General features: G+C 28.4%; 2 protein-coding genes across 7 annotated transcripts; both read left to right on the top strand.

Annotated features, from left to right (window-relative positions):
• Nucleotides 1-8,199: 8,199 nt before the first annotated feature.
• Nucleotides 8,200-13,687, top strand: LOC111280087 (uncharacterized). 6 transcript variants are annotated; one of them, XM_022867247.2, is made up of 7 exons: nucleotides 8,200-8,295; nucleotides 9,552-10,035; nucleotides 10,718-11,028; nucleotides 11,127-11,183; nucleotides 11,437-11,897; nucleotides 12,760-13,057; nucleotides 13,180-13,687. In XM_022867247.2, the coding sequence occupies exons 2-7, from the start codon at nucleotides 9,611-9,613 to the stop codon at nucleotides 13,200-13,202; spliced, it is 1,575 nt and encodes a 524-aa protein (XP_022722982.2). In that variant the 5' UTR covers nucleotides 8,200-8,295; nucleotides 9,552-9,610; the 3' UTR covers nucleotides 13,203-13,687. The 6 variants fall into 6 exon arrangements, with proteins under 6 accessions (XP_022722982.2, XP_089612650.1, XP_022722983.2 ...); XM_089756524.1 differs by lacking the exon at nucleotides 8,200-8,295 and adding an exon at nucleotides 8,298-8,471 and having other exon boundaries at nucleotides 13,130-13,687; XM_022867248.2 differs by lacking the exon at nucleotides 8,200-8,295 and adding an exon at nucleotides 8,333-8,471.
• Nucleotides 13,688-15,749: 2,062 nt separating this feature from the next.
• LOC149510912 (uncharacterized) lies at nucleotides 15,750-16,624 on the top strand. Its single transcript, XM_089756594.1, has one exon. It carries the CDS (start codon nucleotides 15,836-15,838, stop codon nucleotides 16,478-16,480), a length of 645 nt encoding a protein of 214 aa, XP_089612720.1. The 5' UTR covers nucleotides 15,750-15,835; the 3' UTR covers nucleotides 16,481-16,624.
• Nucleotides 16,625-20,626: the final 4,002 nt, after the last annotated feature.

Below are 20,626 nucleotides of genomic sequence, written 5' to 3'. Positions count from 1 at the left end.
ATTAATGTATTTTTCAAGCAAAAATGAGTTTTAAAGTGCAAAAATCAAATTTCTATACATATTAAGCTTTGAACAATTTATTCTATGGTATTTTGCATAAATATACTTGTTTGAATGATTTTCGCATGATAAAAATGATTTCGTGATTTTTATACATATCGATATGTGATTGTTGAACATTCCTATATGACCATGATATTTAAAATTGCACAACTTGTTTATAATGCTTAGATCATGTGAAATATTTTTTTAACTTGATTATTACATTCTAAATTCTTATAACTCTTGATTTGTAAATTGATGAACATTTTGTGCTTAAGTGGTATACATTTATTCATTATTCATTTATGATATTGGTTAAGATATGTACTCATATGATCATTGATTAAACTTGACCTTAATCCTTGTAATTTGAAAGTGCTTAAATTTTTTATCTCTTAGTTTTTAAAATGTTCTTAAGTATACTTGCTCTGTGTTAAATTTATTTATTAATTTTGTGAAATATTTTGGATCTTGTACTTAATTGTTTTATCCCTTAATATTTTTTTTATTTTGAATTAATGAGCTAATTTTTTTTTAAATGATACATGTTGTTGGTTCATCTATTGTTCTTGTCAAATGTGTGCAAATATGATAAATATGATTTTTCTTGACTTAACATGATTGCAATATAACTTAAGTAAATGATTTTCCTATGATGCTTTTTTTTAGCTTAAGTTATTGTTGATTATGGCTTATAATTTGAGTAGACATATTTATGCTTTTGTGCTAAAATTTTTTTGAATATATTTTTTTGATAAATATGTCTTCCTTAAGTTTTTAGTTTTCATATGACCTAAAATTTATTTTGACATATTCTATGGTGATTTCTTAAATATACATGAATATTGAATATGTTTATTTTTTGTTCATGAATGATCTAAAAGGTTTGATTTTTGCATATTACATGAGAACTTTTGCTTTAGTGCCATTCTTGTGCTATTTGATTTTTAAATTGATATATGGCCTCTAGCTTAAGTATATATCTCTCTTGTAATTGTCAACTTGTGCTTAGTGGATAAATTTTCTTTTACCTATAATGACTTAGAATATGAAATTATTTTCTAATAATTTGTATAATTTTTATCAATTGATTTTCTTGATGCTTTTAATGAAAATCCTTTGTTAAAAATTTTTTCTAAGTCTATGCTAGGAGAACTTGAAATGAGCATGAATGAACTAACATTTTTGAGATTTTAAGTAGAACAAGCAAAGCAAATCATCTTTATCAATCAAGTCCAAGTATATCAAAAACTTAGCTCAAATGATGTGGAATGGAGGATTCAAAGCCTCACTCAACTACAATGAGCACAACAACATAGCTTGATAAATATGGAGGTAATTATATTGAATCTTGCTATGTGCCTATGATTTATAATGTTTAATGCATGATTTGATAAATGCTTGCTTTTATATGTGAAAAAATGAGATATTGTGTTTGAATTTGTGAACTTTGCACAAATTAGTCACAAAACTACTTGACAAAATTTGTCTTAACTTTGTTAAATACATGGATTGATTAATATTCATGCCCAATTCTTGATTGCTTTGATTAATAGTTTTTATTGCATGAATATTTGTTTGAATCTTTGGATATAGATATGAGTTGAATATATTGATTTTTTTTATTTTTCGATTGCCTTGACTCATGGATTATGAACTTACAATTTTAAAATTTTATATACATGTTCATTGATTAAGTCCATTGAGATAGCATGTATATAATTGTGTCTAAATACTTGCATATTTTTTTAATTAGGTATATTACTTATGCATTATGCATATGCTTGTATGGTTGTGATTGAAATATATGATTGAATACTTGCATATGTTTGAGTTAAGTATTTTGCTATGCATTGAAATAATTTGGATTATAATTGAATAATTATACTTTCATTATTTCTTTGCTATAGCATATGTGCTCATCATGTTTGAAAAATCATGCTTATATAATCTTTGTTAGGATATGATGATTGAACCTCATTGGTTATTAGTACTTATGATTTATTATATACATATGAGCTTTTGGTTCTTGTTTAGATATGATAGCTTATGAAAGCTTACTATTATCATTTATGCATGTATTGAATGAATCTTTCATATGCTTGAAGTATGTGTGCTCTATGAAAGTTGTTGAATAAAATTGCTAACAATTGGTATTAAAATTACCAAAAATTTTTTTAACTTTCATAGATGCTTATTTATGTGCCTATCATTGATATAGCTTATACCTTTCATGCAAAATTGTGTGTTCCTTAAATTGATTAATCCTTATTTTGAAAATGAGAAGAAATCTTAGAATACAATTTTACTCGATTTGTTGTGTGATAGCAATTGGTATATTTTATGATAACATATGTTTAACAATTGGTATCTGTAATAATTGGTATGAACTTGTATGAATGTGATTGAATTTATGCTTAATTGCTATTGATGTTTTAGGTTCTAAGCATATCTTATGCTAACATGATTTATGAGTAGGTTGCATATCATTCAATATCCTTTACTCATAAATTTCATATAATAAATTTGATGACTTATGCTAAAATGCTAAAATTGAATACACTTATGCTTTTGTGCTTGAATACATATATATAAACTTTATTGTGCATATTATACTTGATTAAATGTATTCAAAATACTCTTGATATTATTGGTATCAAGCATTTTGTCCCATACCTTGAATTGATCTCTCTTTCTTTTGATATGACAAAAAAAAGAGAGAGAGTTTAGAGATATTTCTTCTTGTATGCTTATGACAATTTATATAGGAGCTTAAACATTTGGTATAAAGAGATTAAACAAAAAGGAAAAGAAATGTTTCATAAATATATTTGTTAATGATGCATCTTTGTGTTTATTTGCTCATTAATTTGCTCATGCTTTTTTACTATGACAAAAAAGAGGAGAAATATTATATGGACAAATTTACTTGTGCTTAACATGCATTTATTTGATTGTGCTTATTTCATATATATGCTCTAACATATGTTAGTTGAGTTGTGTTGGATTATGATGAATAAATGGAGGGAGAGTTTTGCCATACATTGTTTAAGGGGGAGTTTTTCAAAATATTTTTCAAAATCTTAAATGTTTCAAATAAAGTTTTTCATTAAGCAAATTTATCTTCAAGTTTTGTCATATAAAAAATGAGGAGATTGTTAGCCTTAACTTTATCCTTATTTTGAAATGACAAAACATTAAGCTAAATAAACTTGATCAAAATTTTGAAAAAGATTTATTTAATTCCTGTTCTTAAGCTTCATATTTTGATACTAAATAAATAATATGTTTTTCATAGTGTAAACAAACCTTTCTTTGTTTTCATATTTCTCAAACTAAATTTATCTTTAAGCTTAAATAAAAGTTCAATTGTTGTTTTTAAAGTGAACTTATTCATTTTGGACTTAATACAAATTTGATAATATTGATTTTGAGAAATAGATTAACTTAAGAAAGTTGTTTTACAAGAACAAAGTTTTTCAACATTGAACTTGTTTTATTTTTCTGTATTAATTCACAAAGCTTTAATATTTGAATTTTATATGGTTGAAAAACACTTTGAGTCTACTTTCTAATGGATCAAACAAAATCAAAATCCAAATTTTTTAAGAAAAGATTTTGAATTTTTACTAGACACTTTTGTAATTGTCTAAAAACTTCACAATAGGTATATTTAAAAATTTACTATAATTTGTACACAATGAATTAGGTATAAATTTTATATGGATAGAAAGCTCTTTAAGTCTAGTTTTTAAATCTTTAAATGGTTTTTTATTTGGATTTGGATTTGTATAACTCAAGATATGATCAAATAAATGAGTATAGTGTAAAATAGGAGACAACCATTTGGCTTTGACAGGATCGATCCCTTTAGGGAAATGATCGATTAATTTTTTACCCAAAAACAAATTTTATCTTGAAATGGCAAAAGGGATCGATCATAATATATGGGGGATTGATCACCCCCTTGAACCAATCAATCCCCTCTAGGAAGGGATCGATTAGGTAGTGCTTTTGCAAGGCATAAATGGCAACAAAAAATGAACCAATCGATCCCTTCATGAAGGGATTGATCGGGTAGGCTTTTTCAAGCCATGAATTGGTTCCAAAACATGAACCATTGATCAGGTCTGGGCAAAGTCATTCTAACAGTTACTTTTTCATGCTTCCAATGGCCATTTTCTTCTTCCAAGCTTCCCTAATGGCGAGTTCTTCAATTTTTCTATATATTGGCCATTCCAACACACTAAAAAGATTAATGAATCAAGAAAGTAAGTTTCAACAAGCTATATTTTCAATCTCTCAAAAAAAATCAAGAGTTGTTAAAGCTTAAAATCCATATCTTTTATATTTGTTGTATCTAAGCAATATTGTGTACTTCATTCATCATATTTCTTTGTACTTCATTAGGCAAACACTTAGCCTTTGAGAGGTGTTCTAAGTTTGTAAAAATAGGGAGTAGAGCTAGAAATGGTAAAGTAAAAATAAAAAGTAGAGAAAACTAGTTTGTTGTGACTCAAACCTTTCCATTTTTTTTAATTTTTTTAATTTATCAATCAATTAATAAAAGTAATGGAATTTAAAATATATATAAGTAAATTTGAGCCATAAATTGAAATGTTTAAATCATGAGTAGAAATTGCATAGACTCGAATTGATCGAACAAAATTAGGTGTCTACAACACCTAAACAAAAAGAGATTGGTGACGACTCCTTAAATCTATATCTCACGTAGGTTCCTAGATTTATACGTTATAACATTTGTTTTTAGCAGTGACTTTGGGGGTTGGTCCAGTGGTTGTTATCTGTGGTGTTAGGGAATTGTTTTAGTATGTAAGAGAAGGGTTCAAAGGGGTGTTGGTGACAATAATCTTAACTGGTTGCTGTTTTTAAAGTATTTTGTTGATCTTTTGCTGTAATCCTTTTTCTTTTGCCAAGTTTCCTCATTTTTCCTTTTCCACTTGATTGTAGAGTTTTATATTACATGAGTTCAATTAACTTTAAATTAATAACAACTCATCTGGATTTTGGTTTGAAATTGGATGCAATCACAAAACAATTCTATCTCCAATTCCCATCCCATCCATTTCAACCCTATCCAATATATTTTTAATTTTTCAATTTTTGGTCTTTCTTCTTCTAATTTTCCAAAAAGAAATTATAAATTGAAAAAAAGAAAAATAAATAAATAAATAAATCAAATATTTAATTTGGGTTTATGACCCAAACTCAATCTCAAATCATATCCATAGCCCAAATAGCAAATTGAAGTTTAGATGGGCCAGTATAAAACCTAATTAATACATGAATTTACTAATAGTTTTTTTAAACTCGAAATTCAAAAATAATCAAAACACCTCAAACAAAATGTAGTGTTTATAAAGAATTAATAAAAAGTGTATTTTAAAGTTAACTTGAGAAAAAGATTAGATCAAATTAAAACTTAGAATACCTTAAATATATATATATATATAATACACACACAAAAAAATTAACAATAAGATTGAAGAAATTAAAAATCATCAATATAAAGATTTTGGCATTTTTCTACCTATATCTACAAAATTGGGGTCAAGGTATTTTATCTTTTATTATGATTTTTCCAACAGAATTAAGAATAGTCAATGTCTCCAATTTCTTGATGTAGTGATTAAGAAAGTTTTAAAAAATATGTAAAGTGAAAGTTCAAACACCACCATCTCATCTGTTATTCCTATCCAATGGATAGAAAAAAAGGTCAACGCATAACCTTATCACTTAATTGAATAATAGTGTTAGATTAGATAAATTTAGAGTGAAAAAAATGAGGTCTACGTTAGAAAGTAGGACCTATTATTCCATGCCATCTAGAACATCTTCGTCTTCACTTTCCATTTGGTTCCCTCATTTTTCAAACTTAGGCTATGTTTGGTTGGATATTAATAAAGAAACGAAAAAAAAAAAAAAAAAAAAAAGACAAGGAAAGGATAGAAAAGTTTTTCTTTTTCTTTTTAAAAGATACAAATACTTATTGTTTGAATAGCTATAATTAATAATTGAAAAGAAAAAAAATTTTAACAACTATTATTTGATTAAAAAGTAGAAACAAAAGAATTTATTATAATATTATTTTGTAAATATAATCTTTTTATAAAATAACATATAATATTAAATGATTTTTTAAAATATTAAATTAGATTGTAAAATAATATCGTTAGATTCCTTTTCTCCATCTTCGAATATAAAATTGCCAAGGCACCCATTTCCTTGGCCGTAGTAGTTTCCAAGCACTTTCACGTATCAATTTCATGATTCCAGCAGTTCACCATATCTTCAAGTTGTTCGTAATTTCATCAGTAATTAAAAATAATACAAATTGTACTTTTAAATTATATTAAGCAAAAAATAATATAAGAAAGTTATATTATGAATATATTATGTGAGTACACAATTGTTTATGGATATATTTTATGCATAAAATTAAGAAAAAAAAAGAATTTATTTAAAAATTTATTTTTTATTATTAAAGTGTTTAATTTATTTATATTTTAAATATTTAATTTAGTAAATGACCCATGATTCCTCAATAAAAGAGAAAAATTCGAATTCTTTTTTTCTCAAATCAAAAGCATTTAGTTGTATCATTTTATAAAAAGTCCTCACTCTTTGTAAACATGTATTCAATTTAAAATCTATTATTTATATAGATTTTTTTATTTTTAGATAAAACAATGTTTAAATATTAAATTTGAGAATTTTTTTATATTTTTAACTTTTTTTAAGATTCAATGAGTTAAAAAATTATAAATAAAAATAAGAAATATTATAATTTGGGAGGGTTATTGATTTTTTTTAAAAGATATATCTAAAAAAATTCACATTACACCATATATATATTAATTATGTTATGTGGTAAATTTTTATTAATTTTATTAATATTACAAAAAATTTTACCTTAGTTGATAAAAAAATTAACGGTATTAACTTTTCATATAAATAAAAATTTAATTAAATGCAAAATAAATATTAAAAATTTTGATTAATTGTAATAAAAAAACTTGAATAATTTTTTTAATTATAGTTAATGGCTTTTTGCACCTTTAACCTTTTTATTATTACTCTTTTCAACTAATTTTTTTACTTCATATATGATATATAAGAATTTGACATGGTGGATAAATAAAAAATAATAAACAATGGGGCAAATTAAGAGGTTCATATTTATGTTTTAACTAAATTAATTAATTTAATTAATTTAATTTAATTAGTCCATCATCCATTAAATTAATTTCAGTTGATAATTAAATTAATCGGAGTTCTATCTAAACTATAAGAAACTAAAAAATAGAAAAGTATAAAACGAACTATTTTGTTTTATAAGTTATAAGAATTTTTAATTTAATAGTTAAATATTTAAATATTTAATTAGATAATTTTATTTAATTCAATTTAAATATGAGTAATTTATAATTTAATACAATTTAAATATATTTTAGTTAACTGAATTAATTTAACTTAAATATAATTAATTTAAAAATTAATCAAATTTAATTTAATCCATGAAATTTTTGCAATTAAAAAATTTAATTTAATTAATAAAAATAAAATAATTTAATTTAATTAATTCAAATTTTAATATTTTTTATTCAAAATTAATCGACCCAACGAAAATTAGCACAGTGGAACAAATAAGAAGCAGATGTGAAAGCAATAGAAGCATGGCACGTACGTAATGTAAGAAATTGTTAGCAACAAAACTAGGGTTGGGGTCGGATTCACTGTAGCTGTAGTACAATTGTGTTTATTATACTATCAATTAATTTAAAATATTAATTTTAATGATATTTATTTATTATAAATTTTTTATTAAAATTATAATAATAATTATTATTATTATTTTTAATTTTATTAAAATTAATTTTATTATCCATCTAAATAAATTTAAATTTAAATTTAAATTTTATCATACATTTAATATTATATAATTAAATTTATTATACCATCAATTAAATTTAAATATCAAATTTAATATAATTTATTCAATACAAAATTTTTTATTAAATTTTTTATGATATTATAATTTTTTTAATCATAATTATAATAACTTTTATTATTACTGTTAATCTCACTAGTTAATCTCACCAACCTTCTAAATCGAGTGAAAATGTTCCACCTTAGGTTTTACTACCAGAATTCTACAACGTTAACTTCCTCGTTTCTGTTCCCCGCCGCCTTCTTTTCTTCTTAACTCAACATTTCACTTCACTTTCTCTGGTACGACCCTCTCTCTCTCTCTTAATTTCTTCTTAGATTCGTATACACATGTTTGTACGTACTTTTATACGTATAGTATAATATGGGTACGAAATCTTAGAGAACAAGGGAAGTTGGTTTTGCCTTTTCTTTTTCTTTTTTCTTCTTTTTTCTGCGTAGCTAAAGCTGAATGCACTGTATGTACCTCATTTCTTTGTTTTAACTGTTTAGTTTCTTTCTTCAGCTTAATGGGTTGTTTGAATTTAGCTTGGAATGCTTGTTAAAATGTTTTTTTAGCTGCTCGACTTTCGTCTTTTCTTACTGCCCATGTATGGGGATGAATCATGCATGTGAGGAACTGATGATGCATACATGTTGACATGATAGCTGAATTTTATTATTATTTTATGGATGGTGGAGGATTTTTTTTTTTTAATTCTAATTGATTTCTTTTAAAAAGGTGTTCACGTTTTGCTATGTTAGGGAGTAATAATTTCTGGGTGAATGGTGTGCCAGTGACATGTGTCTTCCTTCTTTGAATTCTTCAGATTGCTAACTTTCTAATTATCTTTGGAGCTAGTGCTTTACTGCTGTCTGGGTTTTCGTTTCTGTTTTTTTTTTTTCTTGGTTTTTCTTTCTTCTGTTTCTGTTTTTTAGTGGATATTGCAATGTCTGGAATGGTTTCTGAAAATTGAAGAATAAATTCCTTTGATAAGTTACTGAAATTTGGAAAATCTGCTACGCAATGACATTCAAAAAAGATTTTGTCTGATAGACAAGTTCTTTTTAATGTCTTATTTCAAATTCAAAATTCAAGAACAGAAAGCATTTTTTTGTAGGCTTTCAATGTAGTAGCTTTTTTAAATTATAAAAAAATGTATGGTTTAAGTAATTGTATTTGTTGCGATTTTAATTGAAAACTGAAGGCTCTTTCTTTTTTCCCTTGCGCATGAACACAATTTGCCTTGTAATCTACGTTGTCAGTTGTGTCTCTATATCTTATGTAGTCATATGAAATGAATAATGATATACATTTGATGGCTTATGCATTAACTTTTACTTGCATATCATTCTGCCGCCATATATCTTGCTTGATCTCTTTTTTTTTTTTCCCCTCATCAGAATTTTATGTGTTCCTTTTCCCCTCATCAAAATTTTTTGTGTCTCTACCTTATTTAATAGTGGACTGAGCTCAGAAACTAGCTGTTCTGCTTTCGTTCACACATTTAATATTGGAAGATTTGAGTTTAATAAATTTAATTTTGGCTTTTAATCAGCTTGAAGGTGAACTACAAAGGAGTTTCAGCACATTGCTTTTTGGTAGTATGACTATTGTATGGCTACCACACAAATACTGATGGATGCTAATCCAGATAGCAAACCACTTTTCAGTGCAAAAGCTGCAATTGACAAGGAGAAGTCAACTCCCTTGGATAGCTTAGATGGGAGGAGTTCAAGGTGCATGAATACGTGTGAGGAGACCATCAATAGCATGGAGGTTCTGTTGCATAAACAAAATAAGGCTCCCAAGAGTCCTGAGGATGTTGAGGTTGATATAATTGGATGCACAAATAATAATGACACCAGAACAGTTAAAACTGAGGACCCAGATGCAACTGAATGTTCCAGTTCATTTGCGAACACTACATCTGATACTGAGAAATGTTCTGGATTGAGTGATGCTGAAGTGGAATCCCAGTTCATTGGTGGTGCTGCTTTTGCATCTGCTTATGGTGCATTTAGTGGTGTGTTTCATATGAGGTGTGCTTTTGTTCCATAATATTAACCTTTTAATCCTTATATGTTTGAGTATTAAAATTAAAATGTTAAAGTCCAGTGAAAGAACTGTAGTTGTCTTGTTACAAAGCCTAAAATCAATATAGAGTCAATATGTGGCTGCATATTGCGATGCAACTTTCTTATTTATGAAATGAGGAGTTATTAAGAAATTAATTTTCGTACCAAGAACTTCATTTGTTTGAGATGTGGAATGTCTGTTCAAAATATTTGAGATTTTGTTTGGTAAATTCTTCAGTTTTCTCTTCTTTCTATCCAAATCTTTGTTCATGGAAATATTACATGATACACATCAATCTTTGACTTTACAAGCAGACGTGTCGAAATCTTATGCTGTTTAGCATCCACATGCTTCAAACAATTATTTTGCTTGGTCTATTGATTCCAAGCTTGTGTTGATCATATAAGGGGATAAAAACAAGACTTTGGCACGTATTCCTGCTCTCATCCAATTTTTATATACTTCTTCTGTGATCTTGATTATTTTTATGGATACACTACTCTGGAAAATGAAGTTTTAGTTATAAGATAAATTTATTTTACTATAGGCCGATGACATATAAATGCTGTAAAACTTTTTTCCTGATGTGCTTCATGCATGTTTCTGGTTAGTACTACACTTAACTTTGTTATGTTTCCCCTTTAGGAAGAAAAAGTTGACAAGTCATTGGAGGAGCTTCATTCGGCCTCTTATGTGGCGCTGCAAATGGACAGAACTGAGAATCAAAGAAATTGAGTCTCAAGCACTAAAATATGCTAGAGAACTTTCAGCATATGATCGGAGAAAATTTTCAGGAATTGATCAATCAACACTGGAAAGTTGTGGTTCAAAGTCATTGCCGTTTTCCAGTCAGTGTTACCGTAAAAAGGCCATAAAGCGAAGGAGACGAAAGAGAATTGAAGAAACAACTGATATAGCATCATACATGTCATGTCATAACTTATTTTCCTATCTTGGTATGAACTTTTTCTTTATTCTTGATCATTTTGGTTTAGGTGTTTTTCTCCTCTCCTTAACCTTAATGTCGTGTGATTTGCTTGGTAATATATTGCAGAAAACAAGAAAACAATTCCAGATGGCACTTATATTGTCGATGATTTTGCCAACACAGGTAATCTCCCTTTCAATGATTCAATAAGGATTCTGGATCCTAAGAAATAAAATATTTCACTACAGCTAGCCCCATTGGTAGTGTGTAAAAAATAGGCTGGCATGTTGAAAAACACAATCACATGTTGATTGCTAAATGGAAGTGATAATTGCTAATTGCTAAGGTAGAATCGCCATTTCATAGAATACTTTCTCATAGATATCAGTTTCTTTTAGTTTTGACTTGAAGTTGTCTTTGTCATTACTTCTCGCAGCCTATAGGGACCAACATACTGATTGCAACGATAAATTTGGCATTAATAATGATCAGTTGCTTTTGGAGTTCAGAGATGGTAATAATCCCTTGGAGCAAGTCCTTCGGAAAATTGAAATTGTGCGTTCTAGGGTTCAAAAACTCAGGAGTCAACTTGATCTGGTGATGTCCAAAAATGCTTCAAAATTTTCTTCCTCGGAGAATTTGAGCCTTCTTGCAGCTTGTGATGCTCAGACCAGCTCTGCTCCCAGCCCTACATTTTCAGCTGGCAATGGAGAAACAATATCAGCTGGACCTGCATATAATACAAATCAGCAAATTTCCGAATATGATGTTGGAGATCTGGTTATGCCTGCAAGTGCAGCTTTTCATGTTCCTGATATAATTGAAAGCACTGTTGGATTATTGTCATCTGCTGATGTTACTTGCCATCAGCCACAAATTGGAGACTTGTGTGAAGATGTAAGAATTCTTAACGTACATAACTTATATGTAGATTGTTGGCTCATGTTTTACCTGGTATGATAATGGAAGCATTGTTTAGTGCATTAATCACCGAAGCTTGAAAATTGTGTATTATGAAATCAGATTTTTGGCCTCCATTTTATTCTTTAAACTTGAAATATGATATTGTTAACTTGGGCGACCTACATTTTCTTTCCTCATGATATATTTCTTTTCCCATGATATATGATAATTGTTTATATTATTTGTTGCAAAAGTTCCAGGCAATATAGTAGGATGTAAACGAGTCAAGCTGCTGGCAAGTTATTTGAGCTTGATTCAAAAAAACTTGAGCTCGACTGTTCATTGTCGAGCTGAGCTTGAGTTCGAGCTACTCGAGTAACAAGTCAAGCCAAGTTTAAGTAGTTTAATATCCAACTTGAAAAACTCGCGAGCCTAATTGAGTTTTTATTTTTTAATATATATAAGTAAATGACAAAAATATAGTGCTTAATGTTAATATTTATAACTTATCATGCCTCTCGAGCCAAGCTCAAGCAGCTCAATTAAATTATGAGCCAAACAAGAGCATGAAAAATGAAACTTGATTGAGCTTGAGTCGTTCTTCGAGCCTTGAGTTTTCAAGTCAAGCCGAGTTTGAGCCTGATAGTGTATTGACTTGATTAAACTTGATTAAGGAGTATATGCAATCTTGCACTTTTATTAATAAAAAAGACTGCTATCTGTTTGAGTTTGACTTGTTTTCTTGCTTCTTATGCATGAAAATTTTGTTTTCTTTTTAAAAATTACCGCCATGTAGTTCTTGATATAGTTATGACAATTGAGAATCTATTTATCACTTTACCGATGATATTTGCAGATTGTGGAAAATGTTCTGATGCAAAATGAAGGAAATGCTAGAGATAAACAGATTTTAATGAGGACAAATAGTCAATCTATAAAGCAACATCATCAACCAGAGAAAGGTGAAGAAGGAGAGAGCACCAATCCTTGTCCTATTCCAACATCAGAACCTAATCATGCAACAAAATACATTGTCTCTCAGGAGCAATCAACTCTGAGGTCATGTCTAGCCTCAGATATCTGTTTCCCTAAGAGCAAAAGAAAGCGAGGGGAGCGTAAAGCCGGTCCTGGTGGTTGGAGCAGGAAACACTCAGGTGAGCCTGATAGCCAATGACTTCATTTTTTATGGGTCACTAAGCTTAGTAGGACCAACATATTTTTACTAGGTCACTCACAGAGGCACTGAAAATAAAGTACCATGGTCTTGATGCTCTAGATGTGTTCAACTGGAACTCCTAGACATGGTTTTCAGATCCAATAAATTGTAGTTCTGATTAGCTGCCTTCGACCGGCAGTCTTCATGAGGTCAAAAACCAATCTGCATTTCCATGATGATGACAATCGACTGTAAGCAAAAACTAGTTTCCTGATGTCGTTTCTTCCAGTTCAGATTTGCTGACACCATGAGCTACTTCTCCATCCCAATGTAGCAATGCAACCTTGATTGAGATGACTGAGTGAAGTTAATTCAACAGGGTCTTGTCCACTTCCAACTGTTTAGTGGCTGAAACAAATGAGCTCATCAAAGCTGAAAATCATCGTATGCCTGAAATCTTGTTTATGGTTATAAAAGAAATCATTGTTGTGAACTTTGGAATATTTTCAGCTGCATGAATTTTAACTTTTGTTTAAACCCCTTATTTTTATGGGCATAATAACATAAGTATTCTGAAGGCAAGCAGTCAATGGAGAAAATTTGGCGAGAACTTGCTGCTTTTTTTTTTTTTTTTTCCGGAGATATATGCTGCTATTTCTCGTCGAGTGTTAGATTCGTCAGACATTACTGTTGGAAAATGAATTGCGTCCTGATCAAATGAGATAACCTTCATCATTATCAGCTAAGAAAGGAAAATTGTTTTCTATGGTCTATTCATCCTACAAAACAAAAGTTTATATTGGATGCCAAGTATCAGATCCGAATGCAAATCACTTCTGTTGCTTACCAATTGAGTCAATTGGGTATAAAAAAATCAACAATAAGATTCAAATTCAAAAGCGCTTATATTGAGACGAAGGAAATTATCAATTGAATTAATTCTTTATTAGTGAAATTTCATTTGCTTTTGAAATTTTACTTGAAATCCGATTTCATATGAAGCAAAATAACATGGTTTTTGCAGAGATGCCTAAACACTTTGATTGGAATGACATTATTCTCCTAAAATTTTGAGAACTTATAATCCAAGAAAAAATGGAGTTCAAAGTGGGAGGAGCTGTAGCAGTGCATGCTTTAAAGGGTATGGTCAGAATGCAAACACTTTGAAGAGTGTCAGCAGCTGCACGTTTTGCCACTTTCATTTCCTCTGGCAGTTTTCATTACTTGTGTTCTTCACGTGATGTGCCCCAAACACCACCTGATCAATTTCTTTTGATTGGATTAAACTGTTGGGTGAAGAAGTTGATTTTTTCATAGTGTTGATATTTTCATTTGACCTTAAGGAGTTCAGTAAAGCTTCCATAGTCTCCAATGACTTTTATAAGAACTTTTTTTTCTTCTTCCATTGTGGGGGTGAGCTCTTAAATTACATCCAATCCAAAGTGGACAAAATGATTTCCATGGTCTACAATGTACAAAAGCAAAAGATGCTGGAAACCCTGGTAGTATCTTTTGACCCTGGAAAGAAAAATGTCAGGCAATGGAGATCATATCCTTTTAAATCTACTTTTTTGAACTTTCCTTCATTATTAAACTCTGGCCTGGGATAGTTTTCAACACAATGAGATAATGGAAATTATTATATAATATAAAAGAAATCACTATGGTTTGAAGTAGAAAGCCTTTACTTCTAGCCCCCCAAATCACTTGATCGTGTCTCTTTGCAGCAGGTTTTGGAGTTTCTGATATAACACCACCCACAAATGAATCATGATGCAATTTTTCTTCTCCATTATATAATATATATATATATATATATATATAGATATATATAAATCAGTAGGAATCATGCCTGCCAAAGGAAAACAGATAGGGCTGTAAAAAGAATGGAGAAAAAGAAAAGAAGCACATTGCCAACTCCTCCATCTTTGAGTCATCATCTCAACTTGAAGGCTAAAGGCTTTTTGATCTTTTCTCATCAGCTCTCTCATTTACATCATTCTTCAGCTTGCTTTATTTCATGCAACATCACAAGAACTCTCAAACAAGGTATGCCTTAAAAAATCTCTCCTTCTGTTTCTCACTGCAAGTAGCCAACATGCTGTAAAGAGCTAACAAAATTCTACAATGCTCAAATCACTTCAAACATTCAGCATAATATATATATATATATATATATATGATTTGGGGAAGGAGATTCAAACTTTGTTCTTTGAGCAGAGAGCCATTCATCAACCAAGTGTCTGTTTGATGTAAAAACTGTAGTACACAATTTACATTTTTTATGTCCAAAATCTTATATATTGTCTGTCTTCTGTAAAACTTGTTGAAATCAGCTTGACAAATTGCATAGAAGGGTGATATTAATGTGCTCTTATTTTCATGGAGTTGCCCAAGAAATGTTCAAAATCTGCAGACTCTGCAGCTTTAGCACAATTGTCCACAAAGCTTAGCTTAGTGGCCTATATGTTTCTTTGATTAGATCCAAAGTGCGAAGTTAAGTCAGTGATTGGGCCTTTGGCTAGGGTCAAAATACCCAATCCAAATCTTCCACACCATATCTATCTGGTGATGTTGAAATTGTCAAAATACAACTATGAATTTTTCCTTTTTTTGATATATCTAGCAAAATAGGGAACCTGAAAATTGGCATGGTTAAGTTTAGAGTTTAGACCTATCAAATAGCTGCATATAAAAGCATATATGTTGAATCTGTGGAACTGCAATAATTAGTGTAGTTGCTTGTGGTTTTGCAATTGGCAATAACAATTCTCCAATGAATTCACAAAAACATCTTGTTCAGGATTTCATGCTTTACATGCGCTTGTTTTTCCATAGGAAGCCTTGGTATCAAAAAGCAATTGAGATGGCTACCGTGTGGAAAACTGTTTCAAAGACTGCTGAGATCCCAACAACAAATGCCACAATGTGGAAAACCATTTCCAAGCCCAAGGAAATTCCCATGGCGAATGCAACATTATGGAAAGCGATTCCCAAGTCCACTGAAATCCCTTCAGCTCATCGCAACAGAGAGAAGCTAAGAAAATATGTCTCCCTAAGGGTTGCCACTTCGTTTACTCGTCTTTGTCTTTGTGCACCAATCTCTTCCTACAATGAGGTTTTTCGTGCTGATGTTCCCCCTAGAAGAAGCAACAGTTACCCTAAGTCAAAGCCGTTACTTATGTCGCAAGAAAGAATACCTAGGGCGAGACTTAACACGGAAGGAAGAAGAGTTTTTCGCGGAAAATCCTTAATGGATGATGTTTTGACGAGGAGATTTGTCGTGGAAGAAGAAGCAATGATGCAAGTTAGGAGGAGGAACCAAATGGAAGTTATGAGGAGAAGTGTAATGAGAAGGAAGACGCTTGGCCCTAGTCCTCTTAGGAGAATGGTAATGGCTGAGAAGGAAGAAAACTTTTAACCTTTTTTTTTTTTCGAAAATTTACCCATCATTTCTCTTAGTTTAATTTTTTTGATTGGCTAAAGTGTTTGTAATTTTCTATGTGCAGTTTTTGCTATTGAATCAAACAATTCTTATGGTCGAAAAATCCTACAAATACGAATATAAAATAACGAAACTTACATCTTTTTTTTAGGAAAAAAGTGAGAATTCAAAAATTTTTTTAATAGAATTTATATATCAATAATTGAATTAAATGTTCAGATTCTAATATAGATCATTTCTTAAAGGACAACCCAAGGCTATTTTTTTTTTTTTATGAAATATTTATATCTTTGAATCAATCAACTTGCTTGTAAGCCACTCTGAACAAAACCATGCTGAACTTATAAATCAAGGATAGTAGTTATGCAATCTATATCACACTTACCAGGTTAGGTTATTTTGTGAGTAATAATTTCATTTCAATGCCAAACAAAAAAAAAAAAAAAGGCTTCTTTTTGTTTGCTTTGTCTTCTAGCTTGATTATGCTCTTTCTCCTGCAATTGCTGAATTTGTTATCTTTATTATACTAATCTGTATATTGTGTTTTCCCCATAATTGTCATAATTAAAACTTGGATTTTGTTTGGTTCATAATGAATTTTAAGTTAAGTGAAGATGACAAATATTTCTTAAAATATATTAAAAATAAAAAATAATTAACAAAAATGGATCAAGTGAAAGTCTTTGTGAAATTAAAAATTTTTAAGTTTTAATTATAAGTAAAAAGAAAGGGAAAGATGAAAATAGGTAGAAGTAGTTCAACTGTCAAAATAAAGGGAGACTTGTAATAGAAATCAAAGGTGCTCTTATTTTCATATGCAAATTTTTTTTTTTTAACACAATTGTTCATATTTATTTATGTGATGATATCTACTCATGTGATACCTTATATTTACGTTGAAGAAACCAAAATAGCTTTGAAAGTAAGGTCGGTTTGGGCATCTATACTAAGAAATAGTTTTTTTTTTTTTGCTTGGAGCAAAATTTGTTAAATTGATCAAATCAAATTCGTTGCAAATGAACAACAACGACTTAATTAATTCATCGTGATTCCTCTACTCTGACCACAATTGCTCATTTCTAAGGGAGAAAATGAGTTTTTTAAAATTTTATTTGATTTTTTTATTTTTATAAAAGGTGTCGTAGTTTAAAAATTACAAAAAATATTGTAAATATTAAAATTTACATTTCAAATTTATTGATTATCACGTTGAACCAATTGAATTAAATTTTGAATTCGTATTTTTTTTTTACTATTTGTTATTATTATTTTCATTAAAAAAAAAGACAAAAGGATAAAAAAAATCATTGAACTAAAATTCAATAATCATATAAACTTTTATTTATTTATATTTTTTACAATCAATTAAGTTATCAAACATTTATTTTCATTAATTGAGCTTTTATTAAAAAAACATAGATATGTTCCTGTTCAATCGAATATTTAATTGAATGAAAATAAATGTATAAAGATTTAATTAGATGAAAATAAATATTTAAAGATTCAATTAATTTAAAATAAAAAATTTAGATCTTAATTGATTGTAATAAAATATTATTAAATTTTTGTTCGAAGAATTTTTTTTTACTCTTGTGCCAAACAAAAAGTAAAAACACCAAAAATTTACAGCTGCATCAAGATTTTAGGTAATAATAATAATAATAATAATAATAATAATATTAGCAGTGTAAAATACAATAACTTTGTATCTTCCTTTTATTATGGTGTCCATTGTAATGAAAGGAAAAAAAAAAAAAAATCTGTTTTGATACAATAGGAATCCATCTTTAGACAATAATAGAATGTTTTAGTGAGGGATTCCAAATTCACATAATGATGAAAGACATTTTACCTACACATGTTTCACTTCAACTCTTATGAAAACAACTTTTAAGCTTATGGCAACCACATTTTTTAAAATATTTGTGGATGTTGTAGATTTTTTTTTCCCTTTCCTCCTCAACATCTCTTTCTCCCAAAGGCAAGATGTAGTGAGAGGATACAATGATGATTAATACTTGAGATAATTTTTTTTTTTAGTTTTGAAAATTTCAAATTTAAATTTCAACATAAATTATGTGATCTATCTATAAAAAAATAATTTATGTAAAAAATAAAAATCTTTAATTACATTTAGTTTTGTAAAAAAATGTCTTTAAAAATCTCAATTGGATTAAAAAATTATTTTTTATTATAAAAAATTATATGAATGTGATCGATCCAATAAATTTATTTGTTTTAATGTAAGCGATTTGAATTTATATATTTTTTGATAAAATATATTAATATGATTTTTACATATGTAAAGTGTGACATTTCTTTTTTTTGCATGTATATTAGTATGACATTGCCTTTATTTGAAAATTTGAAGAATCTATTTATTTCGAATTTTCGAATACATTTCTTTGTTTTTTCTTTGCTGATCCAAAAATTGTGGGGATGTTGGGGCTATGGCTGACAAAAATATGCAGACATTTTCTGGTTCTTTGTGCCCCCATAAATTTGATTTACAGCCATTGCAGATCCGTATGCTAATCGAACGGCTGAGATCACATGGTGGACAGTTGATTGTCTCTGGCCCCACATGCTATCCATGACAAAATTAAATAACTGGTTCTGGTTGGTGGTTGCCCCACTGCAATGAATGGCAGGTGCGGACCACGGTCCATTGCTGACAAGAAACGGAACGTTGCATTGATGCCTGCCACTGTGGCCTGCCGAGGCTTCTTTACAACATTAAATTGTTCATTATTATCAGTGTTTATTCAATATGTCAAAATGTTGCCGCAACGTACCAATATTATTGAGATAAGAGTTATTATTATTAATAAGTAATTAATCAATTGATGAAATTTTTTTTTATAAAAAAATTTAGATTTAAATTTTATCAATGATAATTTATTAAAATTATTATGATTGCATAACTTATAATTAATTATTTTAAATTATCAGTATAATATATTTTTTTTTATTTTAAAAAAATAATAGATTAGGCTTGTTTTTGAGTTTAGAGTTATGCTCAATTGATTTATCAAAAAAATTATAAAAATTTAAGAGTTTAAATTCTAGTTAGTATTAAGTTTCCGTTTTGAGTCTCCCTCCTTTACTTTGAGGTTTTCTCACTATTTTTTCGCGTAAAATAATCTTGGGGGTCAGACAATTGGCTAGTTATGGGTTTGTTACGATCTAATAAAGAAGTTTTAAGAGGTTTTTTAGATAACTATAACAATAAAGAGAATTAATTAAGTATAGTTTTTTATTTTTTAAGTGCTAATTATTTGTGCGAAACAATTATTATATGATATTATTATTAGAATTAAAATTTTAAAATTTTGCTATATATTTTGATTTTATACATAATTTTCAATAACATAATTATCAAAGAAAATATTGTTGAAGTTTGTCTTGAATTTCATAATCCTATATCAAAAGTTAACACTATGTGTGAATTGAGAGGAGGGAAAAGAAAGAAAGAAAATAAAAAAAGTAATAGAAACAGAAATTTTTTTTTTTTTGTTTGGATAAACTTTTAATTTGAAGAAAAAAAAAGAAATAAAAACTTAATAATCTTTGGTTTCCTTTATAATTTTCACTTTTTTAATACTCTAATTTAAGGAAAAAGCTAAGGAAAGTAAAGTTGAAAATTTTTTAGTTTTATAAAAAAATTATTATATCCATAAGTGCTCTAAAATCATTGATAATAAAATGTTTAATTGAAAAAATTATTATAATAAATTATTTCTTTTTTTTTTCACTTTTTATCCAAATAAAGGTTGTTATAATTCTTTTCCTTTCTTTTTTTTTTCTTTATTAATTTTAATTATCAAACAAAAGATACATATATCCTTTCTTTTCCTTTAAAAATTTTTATTATCCTTGTCTTTCTTTTATTTTATTAATATTTATCCAAACATTGCGTAAGTAAAGTTAGACGAGTTTAAATTTATCTTGTATTTCACATCAGAAGTTTAATAAAAGTATAAAGGGTTTCACTATTATAAATAAGATGTTTTTATTTTAGTTTGATAATCTTAGATAATTAGACACTAAGAGAATAATTAAGCGAGTAATTTATTTTGAGTAAAGAGTTTTTTGTAACTTTTCTTATTCCAAAAGTCTTAC

The sequence above is a fragment of the Durio zibethinus genome, chromosome 27 (assembly GCF_047325235.1).
Source record: "Durio zibethinus cultivar Kanyao isolate XHJ-2024 chromosome 27, ASM4732523v1, whole genome shotgun sequence".
Classification (NCBI taxonomy): domain Eukaryota; kingdom Viridiplantae; phylum Streptophyta; class Magnoliopsida; order Malvales; family Malvaceae; genus Durio; species Durio zibethinus.
Note: the sequence above shows the minus strand (reverse complement) of the source record. Positions and strands in the feature narration are given on the sequence as shown.

Excerpts from the sequence above, each read along its gene's own strand:
- LOC111280087 (XM_022867247.2), top strand. The coding sequence starts at position 9,611 with ATGGCTACCACACAAATACTGATGGATGCTAATCCAGATAGCAAACCA. Across the intron at positions 11,029-11,126 it reads TAACTTATTTTCCTATCTTG|AAAACAAGAAAACAATTCCA; the intron begins GTATGAACTTTT and ends AATATATTGCAG. Across the intron at positions 11,184-11,436 it reads CGATGATTTTGCCAACACAG|CCTATAGGGACCAACATACT; the intron begins GTAATCTCCCTT and ends TACTTCTCGCAG.
- LOC149510912 (XM_089756594.1), top strand. The coding sequence starts at position 15,836 with ATGAATTCACAAAAACATCTTGTTCAGGATTTCATGCTTTACATGCGC.